The sequence below is a fragment of the Watersipora subatra genome, chromosome 7 (assembly GCF_963576615.1).
Source record: "Watersipora subatra chromosome 7, tzWatSuba1.1, whole genome shotgun sequence".
In the NCBI taxonomy this organism is placed as follows: domain Eukaryota; kingdom Metazoa; phylum Bryozoa; class Gymnolaemata; order Cheilostomatida; family Watersiporidae; genus Watersipora; species Watersipora subatra.
Window position 1 is genome coordinate 61,716,623 of NC_088714.1, and position 10,996 is coordinate 61,727,618.

Sequence of the window (10,996 nt, forward strand, 5' to 3'; positions counted from 1 at the left end):
TAAAGCTTGCTCTCACTGTTCTTATTAGTAAGTTTAGCAACGCAGATACTAGCTTACTCAATTTAGCCATCGGCAATGTGCCAGGCTAATGGCAAGCAACTACATTACCTGTCAGTTTATCAGCTGTTTTTAATACCTGTGCAGCGCCGGGCAATCGGCTAGTGTTAAATAAAAAGTTTTCTGAGCATAGACTTTTTATTACCCTGGCAAAGCCGGACATCCACTAGTCCTATATATATATATATATAAACCTCAATGTTTGTCATCTGTCCAGTTATAGCGATAGTTTTAAAAATGAAAAACGTACTGAATTTGAACTCAGTGAAGATTGCAACTACAAGTTTGCAACCACAAGATTGCAAACACGCGCACTCAACTTCAATCCTAAGCCGTTCTATCATTATTAGCTATTTTAACTTCGATATCTCTATTACTAAATGGTGATGAAATTTTTATTATTAATTAATATTACTTTTTGCATTTTCTTTTTAAAAATTTAGAAAACCATTTCAAAATTCATTACCTTTTTTTTAATTTGTAATTTTCAAATGTGACGTTTCAGTTTCAAATGCCCTATTACAGGCTCCAATTTCTGGTTTTTCTGCGTGGCGATTGGTGATAACTATTAAATTTAAAACTTACACATGGACTGCTGTATTACCCCGAGTAGGAATTGCATCTACATTGTCTCTCCGTTCGGTTAGAAAAGCATCCAACAAAAACAGTCCGATATCTCTTTTGTACGTTTGTAGCAATATCAAGAGGCACCAGTATCATCATATGTAAAGGTTGAATGGATAGCCTCGGTTACAACAGTAACCTTTTTATATACACATTTCCATGCAACTATTGTAATATTTTGCAAGCATTTTTTTTTCAGTACATAATAATTGTACCAGTGCCAAATCATTTTTCATTGTAATCATTGTAGCAAAACAGACTATCTAGTCATTACTTGCCAACTATTTCACATTCAAATACTTTCAGAGTTGTTTTATTTTTTGTTAAACTTATGTGAGCAGCACAAAATGCTTTCTCATGATACGAATTTTAAAAGCTAGAATGGCAAATGTTGCATGTGTTAAATTATAATGAATGTTCTGTCTAAAAACCTTTTTATTACCCGGGCAACGCCGGGCATTCAGTAGTATCTTAATACTCTCACTAATTAGGGTATTATTATGTTACAGAATCTAAGAATTAGTTAAGGAGGGAAATGGTACAAAAGTAAGCAAGGTTTTCCTCAATCATCCAAAGGTCTTACATAATTCTAGACCATAAAGACCTTTAGACTGTATGACGGCCTATTCAGTGTGTTAACGGACTTTCCATAGAACTCCATAGGCATGCTGAGTAATAAACATAAACCCAACATTAAGGAGAAAATAAATCTAAAGACATAGAAGAAATACCAATAAGCAAATAGAGCTTTTTGCTACAGAAAATTTTTATAATGACTCGCCTTAGTACCTATACAAAAGCACTGATCACGGATTCTAGAGTTAACAGAACCACCCCAAAATTTGCAACAATAATTCTAAGATATTAGGTTATCGCTTTGCCAAAATAAACGATCCAGATAGTTTTTTACTCAGAATTCCGCATCATAATATCACAAATTCTATTTTTTTAATTTTTGGTCTAGGATACTAAAATAAAATTTTAAACAGCAGCCCAATCGCATTCCTGCTAGTGAAGTTCTTCAGCAATTCCCTCAGATTTTTCTGATAAATATATTTTATATTTGCTCTATATTTGGTGTGCGTTTCGAACAAACTGCAGAAACGATTCATTTTTATTTTGTAGCCAATTCCAGTAAACATATTAAACTCGACTTTTGTTTGTCAAATGCATTCATTATATAGCAGGATCTCCCTTTGATTCCATAAAACTGTGGATTAAAGCTCCATCATAGAAACTATAGCTGTGGGTCAAAAGTACTGAGGGCATGTCAGCAAAAGCTTTTGGTATGAATTAATTCCGTTAGTACAAGCAAAAGTTCTGCAGCGAATGAGTAAAGGAACCAGACCGTTTATTGACAACAAATGTATAAGCTGATAGCAAGATAGTGTTTGGTCATAAAGCGGTTCATTGCAGCCATCAATTGCTACTGGATTAGTTGGTAGTGTTAACAGACACACTCAATCAAACATAAAACGAAACTCATTATAAGTGACTGGAAACCCCGATAGTTACATTATTTGCTGAAAACATGACAAAGATTTTAGTACCTCCCGCAGACGTCTTCACATTATCATTTTCTTCTTTAGGCTTTTCATCAGCAGATTTCTGTGAAAAAAAAGATTAAAAAGTTAAGATTCTTTTACTCAACAAACATGCGTATAAATACAGCTCCATATATGCATGTGCACCTACCATATTACTCAAGACAAACCACAAATGGGTTTAAAGGCAGTAAAATCAATCAATATTGCATGAGTTGTTCTTTTACAAACATAAATGAATATGTAACTCTAAATCTACATCATGTTTTTAAAGGTCAAGTGTTACCAGAGATGTGTGTAAATAGCATATGCTGGCTCGATCCAGCCACTAGTGATGAGTATTTGCTTCTGTTGGTAATAAGTTATAAGAGAAAGAACTATAAGTGAAAGTAGGGATAAATAGGACAATCATGCTAAACAAGTTACAAAATATAACCATTAAAAAGCTGCGAAGTGCTCCACTGTTACATCCACTATAAGAACTGAAAAATTACCAAACCTGTGTCAAATCTCAGTTCATATAAATGCCTACAGAGCTCAGCAGAGCTAATCCAAATTTTTGCTTGAATGCAACCAACCAGAAGGCAGCCTTATAGGTTGTAGATCACAGACTGACATGCATAAACTTGCTTGAGGCAGCAAAAGCTCCTTACAGAGTTGTAACAAACACCAAAATAGCATTTTGGAATAAAATAGATGCCTATTTTGTGCAAGATAGCAAAGTTATGAGTACAAAATGTAGTAGGATCGCTTCAGAAACTTAAACTAATGCGCACTTACAAACAATTGCATAGGCAGCAGTAAGAGTGCACTGCTGGCAGCTAATGTAAGTATTACGGCTTAATAAACAGAGCAAGAAAGACAAATCTAATTTTTGTATTAGTCTGAATGAGTTATTACTACTAAGGATTTGTACAATTGTTGCAGCACACTTCCATTAAAGGCTGGTCTCATAACCCGTTGAAGAGAGGTCACATGACTGGTTAAAGAGTGGTCACATGACTAGTTGAGTGGCATTACCGAAAACACAACTTAATGTTGCAACACAATTCTTCCCATGAACTCATGCTGAAAAACGTTCACAGCAAACAAATGAAATGAAAAAGGTTTGTGATGGAAAGTTTAGGTAAAAATCACATTAATAATAAATTATCCGATTCAAATCACCAATAGACATTAACTGCAATAAGAATTTTTTTGTTTGTTTATTAATTTGTGCATAAAGTAGCACAAAACAAAAAAATTAAAAATGCATTTGCTAATAATGTATTATCCAATCACAACTGTGCTTTCATTTTGCTGAGCCAATCTAAATTATACATTACCAAGATTTAAACTTGGTCACAGTGTTTTTTTCACAACTTTCTACGATGAACCGAATATGACAATTACTGATTTTTACTTTATTTTTATGAATTGGAGATCATTAGGTGAGATCATACAACAAAAGATACAAACCTTCTTCCTGACAGTGGCCTCCTGGTCAACATAGACTTTCAGTTCTTTTACATAATTTTTTGGAAACATCGCTCTGACCACAGGCTAAAACAAAAGCATGAAAATGATTTTCAAATAGATGATGAAGGCAAGATTTGTATTCACAGTGTATCAAATCCTCAGATAAAAATACTGCGTAAGCAAATTAATTCCTGAAAGGACCATAAGAAGAGGATATTATCATATATGGTTGTTATTTTCAGACTAGATTTAGGAGTCGCTGTAAAAACCTGGTTTAAAAATGAGTTTACTCAAAGTAGGCCTACCGACCTTTATCCTAGTTTAATATGTATTTGCATTCAAGGTATGCTTGAGCAAACCCTTGAAGATCAAGTACAATATTTGCTTGGCCTACTGCAAGCAGAGACCTTGTGTGTTTTCAACAGCCATTGTTGCGCAAACAATGCTTTATGATCTTGGCTGGGCATGTCTGAGTCCAGCAACAATGGAACCTTGATGACTGGAGACATTCCCAGTTGCAGAAAGCAATTAAAGGTTGGATAAGCCTATCATTCCTGCAAACGCCGGTGACCTTGTTTGGAAATTGAACCACTACCTGTTGTTTGTAGGTCAGGTCTTCTAGACCACTCATTGCAGCAAATAATCAAAGGACATTTGACATGCTCCGGTATAAAAATCAGTATATAACTATATTATGAAGTATTGGGCACTACCTAAACAAATTCTGTGATGGCTCAACAAAAATTGCACACACCAACACCCTTTCTAACAATTATGACTTGATAAAATACAAATTTCGCTCTTGCATACTCACCTAAAAAAGCGTACGACTCTTATTCATTCTATTCTTATTCGTTCAATTCAATATTCAGAGCATTCATTAGTAATACTTACTTCTATACCGACGACCTCACCAACCCAGAACTTGTTCCAAGGTGGGGTAATAAAGCGCTCATAAACACGTATTTTCTCTCCTCTATAGAACTCTAAATGATCTTTGTTTTTTTTATTTGGTATATAGTTAGCTGTAGCTTCCACTTCACTAAGTGGTTCTAAAACAAGAAAAACACTCATATAAGGTATCCATTTTTAAACAGTTAGAACCACAATATATACAGAGTTTTGTGTCAAACAGAAACCAGCAAAATGGGGAAATAGCGCTGATTAACTCAACATATCCACCAGTTCATGAATGCTCAAACGTAAGTAACAGTGTTTTACCAACGATGCACATTTGATTGATGTTGAAAATCTTATTTTATAAATATATTCAGCATTTAGTGGTTCCTCATTTACAAAGCATAGCACCACTGACCTAATAGATGAACACAACTGTATTTTTCCTGTACAGTTATAAATAAGGCAAACGTATTTTTTCTAAATCACCTCCGTAAAAACTAGTTTAGCATATTAGCCCTTCAATAATCATTGAATTAAACATTTAATTAAAACAAATTAAAATCTTGATTATTGCGTAGTTTTAATTAGCATCAGCAATAATAAGCATTAATAAAGATAGGCAGAATTTTGGCTAAGTGATCGTACTATTATTAATTACGACAGCAGTGCCAGACTATGCTGCCTCTGAAGGTAAACGAAATTCCACACGATTGCAGTGTATACGCAAGACTCCATATTTTGGTTTGGCTTTACAGTAAAACAATTGCGTTATATTTTTTTCAATTCAAATACTGTAGAACCAAGCAAACAGCTCAAAATTCAGGTACCTGAACAATCTTCGTTAGCGCATGATACAAACGAAGAATCCGGAATTCTTTGGGCTGTGATTCCAAAAAATACATAACATATCAAAATGCAAGCGGCTAACACCGAGTGCGACATGCTTTTGCGTCCAACAAACAAATTTCCTAAGCGGCGGACACGTCATTGGCATGCTCGCTTCCGTACTATTGGTCGAGCTGTGCGTATTGGCGATTCATTTTTATTCATTTCATTTTTCCCATTTTATGTTTCACGCGCAATCACTCGCTCGGCTGGTGCTTTTGCTCACTGGCTAGCTAATAGCAACGCTGGAATTTATAGCTTAAGCTCTCGGAACGTTTTAGCAGCTCGTGTCAGACTGTCAACTAGCACGTACCAAGGGTTTGCGGAGTGAGTAGAACTGAAGCATGCAGTCGGCGCTACTCTCATGACTTTAGACACCGTGGAAAGTACACAGTGATTTTTCTACCAACAAGATGCAGGAGTTGGCTAAGGTCTGCTGAACGACTCTCATGAAAGTTAAAAACATATAAACAAAGATGTAGGAATACCCACAGTGCATTGCACCATATGAACGGTAGGGATAAACGCACTTACTGCTGATTCAAAATTCATAATATTGACGTATAAGGGTGGTATTCAAATGTGTACATGAATTGTTTAGCTGATATCAATGCATAAAAACATAAGACAATTACCAAATTGAGAGCTATGTATCTCCATGTTCAGGAGAACACAAATCTCATTGAAGTCACAGACAAATAATGTGGATCATACACATATTCACTGGATTAAACTAATCAGTTGATTACTGTATATGAGTCTTATTATGCTTGACAAAAAGTGCGACTTTGCCAGTTCAAAAGTTTTATTAGTTATTACGTGAGGGGCTCGGTCTGGAGTGGTAATTTTTGCATAGAACTATAAAATCAAAAGCAACATAATTTTGTTTGGTAGAATTTTCTTGATTTAATTTATATCCTTACAGTATATTGATGGTTGTATCATATTGTGGTATTTGTGTTGCTGTTTAATATTTTTCATGTAACAGCAGCTATCCACCGTGACAAGTTTTTTGGAATATAAATAAATGTGTCTCTCATAGTGTATCAACATAGCACTGTGAATTAAGTGCGAATTTGTGAGTAGGCGAACAATGTGTCATTCACAGTGTCTCAGGCTGACGAAGGGTCAATAAAATACTTCTCTTCTTAATGTATACATATAGCCTTCATCGTGGCAATATCATACAGCATGATGTCATCAATTTGTTTTCGTTTAACTTTGTGCTTATTCAGGGATTATGAACCTCGCAAGGTATCATCATGCAGCCATACCTATTTAGGCTCTAGTGAACTTAGATTATCACCTCTAGGGATCCGGAACGAAAAACCAACTGAGTAAAGAGTTAGTGAGGAACTTGTTTTAAATAAGATATCACGGTTTCACCAAGTTTGAGTTTACTCCCCGTTGCTCCGGAATGTATATCTTCTTAACATACTTTAATAATTTATTGATTTAATTTATTTATTTAATTTAATATTTTAATATTAGATTTAATACAGTGAAAAATGGTTGGAATGGTCTCAGTTGTGTAAGCTTATGTTTTAGTGACGGATTGCAAAATATTCTTGTACTTTTTCCCAGGGTTCATTAAACTAGGGTCATAAGGTTACGCACATTGATCTATCTCGTTTGCTTTACTGCTCATAATATGCTAATTTAAGTTATGACCTCATTTCTCTACCTACAGTTTAGTACCATAGACAATTGTGGGTAGGTGTCTATGCCATCCAAAAGATTGCATGCAGGAATTAACTCATGAGATTTTTTGTTGCTACTTTGACATCGAAGTTAAACAAAAAATCATAGCCTATACATTGATAAGTACTCACTGATGCCTAAATGTAAGCTGCATCACAGTTGCGATAAACTTTTTCCTGGATATTTATGTAGTTGTATTAGTAGTGTAGTAACTAGTAACACTACTAAACATTTCACAGCTATGCAGTATAATTGTATCGCATGCTAATGCTACTGTGCATTACGCAGTATACATGCAGTAAAACTATTTTCCAATATGCACTAAGCAGTACTGGTGCAATGCGGTATTGCCTTCTGCACACTGTGTAGTGCTGGATGCAGTTGGAGTGCTGCTAGTGCGTATTTCACATGTTAGATGCAGTAGGAACTTTTGCATTAGACTGCACATATATGTACAGGACATTTTCCTGCAAACTCATCACAGAATCAGGTATTGAGTTGACTTTGGCACAACCACAACACCATTGCAAGATGTGAATCCTTCTCAAAATTGAGCATGAGCGCGCAAACCAATTTATCCCACAATTAGCATGTGGTATATAGTTGAAATGAAATTCTATCAGGGTTGTGATGCTTTAGAACTGCACTGCTTTGTCGTTCACAGTTAGCATACTCCAAATTCTCAAATCAGGTAATTTCGCAGTGCATTACACCTTTTTAACGCACAGCAGACATCTACTGCAACTGCACTCGTCTTGCAAATTACCAACTATGATCTACTGTGCATTTACTTGCGTGACACATTGCCTAAATCTCAGCAGTTCCTGCATATTTCGGATATGCAATATTCAAACTTTGAAACTGGGAAGTTGAGACTGGATCAACTGACACTGCTGAATTTACAAACATTTGCATTGTGTAAAATTATTAGATGCTATTTTTAGCAAGCTCGTTAACTTGTGCTCTAACTCTGATATCATTTCTGAATAGAGAGTCCAGCTTTATCACCATTCCATTCAATGAAACTTGGGTCGTTGCATTGTCTTTTCATTAACATTATATTTAGAATCATAGTAAATTTTCTTTTCAATCATATACAACATGCTAATGTTGATCAATTTTTTTGCCGACTCATGCTCAAGTTTGAGTAGCATTCACATCTTGCTATTGCGTTGTTGTTGCAACCAAATCAACTCATTACTTTATTTTGTGATAAGTTTGTAGAAAACTGGGCTGTGTATATATCTACAGTATTATGTGAAAGTTGTTACTGCATTTAGCACTGCGAAATGCACACTAGCAACAATCCCACCGTATGCAGCACGGCATATTGTGCCATAGGTCATACAGTAAAGGATCTGTCATGACCCTTTACCACTACACAAAGAACCAAACCACTTTAGAGTATAAGGCTTTAAATATTTCCATTAAATATATAAATAAAGCTAATATGTGCTTACAGGAACTGCAATGGCAAGACCTTTCTGTGCTCTGCCTTTTCTTAGCTCTTGGCTCCTTATCTAGTTTTTTAGCTGGTAGGCTCAGCTCCTTCTTCGGAATAGGCGGCTCGGTATCAGAATGATCTATTCGCTGCCGGCTTATTAGCAGGTCAGGGCATTTGGTGCCGGTTAGATGACCGACCAGCTTGTCTTTCACCAGCCAAGTTTGTCTCGCTTTTGGCCGGCTCGATCAGATCATGTTCCGATATGATCTCCATTGGCCTTGTTCTGATGAGGCTGGCTTAAGTCTCTCTCAGCACGGTTAGGTCGGGCCATCCTTGCCTCGGCATAGCCAGCTGGCTGTATCGGTCTGCCTCGGCCCTGGGTCCGGCTGCTATCCTCCATCACAATACTGCCCCTGCACAAATACCGGTTACTGCGCATTAGAAAATCTTTTTACTGTGTGTATACGGTATACGGCGCAGTAGTAAAACTGTGTAATGCAATTATACTCCATGACTCACATTTTTACCACGGCACTGCTAATGCAACTACTTAGATATACAATTAAACATTTACTGCAACTGTAATGCATTTCAAATGTAGGCATCAGTGAATACTTATCAATGCGTAGTTATGGTTTTTTCTTATGGCCACAACTTGGAAATCTATTATGGTTTTAATATGTGACTTCAATGAGAATAAAAATACAAAGACCTGATGTCATTGATTTGAATGGTGATAATACCTGACTCCCTATTCCGAAATGGGAAATGAATTAGATTGCAAGTTCATGAGCTTGCTAAACATAGCATCTGACCATTTTGTACAGAGCAGTTTCTAAAGTCAGCAGTGTCAGTTGATCCGCAGCATCAACTTCCCTCTAATGCCCGGTTGCAACACACACCTATTTTCAAAGTTTGAAGATTGCGCATTCGAAATACACATGAATTGCTGAGTTTCAGGCAATGTGTCATGCAAATAAATGCGCAGAAGATCACATTGTGTAATTTAGTAATTTGTAATTGGGATCTACTAAATGTCTACTATGCATTAGAAAGTTGTACTGCACTGCAAAATCATTGCATACTGCACTATTATGATGCAGGAAAGTATTAATGTGTCACAATCCAGCATAAATGATACATAAAAATATTTTATTTTGAAGCTATATTTGCTTAGCTAGTAGCATCAGTTATTGTAGTATTTATACCATTATATTTTATAATGTTTGCACTGTGTGCTCTAAAAAAGGCAATCAATCTCAGGGTATTAAGTTGTTAGGTCACAGACCTAATGCACTAGCAGTACATAAAATAATCTTGGTAAACTTCTAAATTTGATTTGCCATTATGAATGACTGGAATTATTTTTACAAATTTACATTCAGCTGCGCATAGCCGTGGTCCGGTGGTGATTTATGATGTTAGGAAAATTGTTGGTGTTAGGAATGGCATTCAGTCGCAATTGCTCCTGTGCCAAATCTCATAAGCAAACTCACAATGTATTCTTTACCAGGATGTACCTTTCGAAGTGGTGACTTTTAAAATGGAAAAAGTCGAAAACAGAAGAAGACATGCAGCTGCTCTTATTTGATGGACTAATAAGCCAGGAAGTGATTACGGCAGATACAAGGCTGTGAGCAATGCTTTAGATTGTAAAGTAAGTGCCTACGTATATCAACTATCAATGCTTGGTCTAATATACTGCTCTGAGGCTATGTCTTTGCCTCATGAACTATGTGGTCCGCGTTGTGGAGTAGTAATATTGACATCATATCATGGTAGACTTTTGTACCATATTAATGGTTTCCTGAGTTTAGGTCAAATGTTACTAGTAATTGAGAAACATTAGTACGACCTATACAATTACGTTAATATCAAATTTCATGCAATAATATGCCAACAAATTATCATTCAAGAAAATCTTCTTAAAGGTTGACTCACAACAAAATTTACATTACAGTTGTTTGGTATCAAAAGATTCACCATGTCTTACTCTGTTGTGTTGTAGGTGCCAAATATGTGGAAATGTGATTACAAGCTCTTGAAAGCTCAAAAACGAAAAGCCGCCGTAGATTGGAATCTGTTTATTTCTCTGACGTAGTCATTACAGTTTGGTTATTGTCTTGTCATGTGATGTTCTCACTTGAATTGAAAGGCCAATAAAAAGCTCAATATAAAACTTATCGTAGCACCAGTTTATGACTAACACTTCGGGTTTTACTGAAGACCCCGTATCAAATATAAATGCTCACTACTTTACAGTTTTGTTTCGGCTTGATCTAATCGTCAAGTCGTAATCTGATCATGTGACCGAATTCTTCTCAAATAAATTTTGCAGCACTTTTCGATTATCACAGGTGGCCAACAGGCTCGTCTTGATTAT

General features: G+C 35.9%; 1 protein-coding gene across 6 annotated transcripts in view; it reads right to left on the reverse strand.

Moving 5' to 3' along the window:
- LOC137399196 (uncharacterized) overlaps positions 1-5,541 on the reverse strand; it is a 36,547-nt gene extending 31,006 nt beyond the window's left edge. For all 6 annotated transcript variants that reach the window (XM_068085194.1, XM_068085193.1, XM_068085195.1 and 3 more), the window contains exons 1-4: positions 5,411-5,541; positions 4,578-4,735; positions 3,684-3,767; positions 2,232-2,289 (exon numbers count right to left, since the gene is read on the reverse strand). In XM_068085194.1, the coding sequence (XP_067941295.1) occupies positions 2,232-2,289; positions 3,684-3,767; positions 4,578-4,735; positions 5,411-5,525 (415 nt within the window). In that variant the 5' untranslated portion in view covers positions 5,526-5,541. The remainder of the gene's footprint in view (positions 1-2,231; positions 2,290-3,683; positions 3,768-4,577; positions 4,736-5,410) is intronic.
- Positions 5,542-10,996: the final 5,455 nt, after the last annotated feature.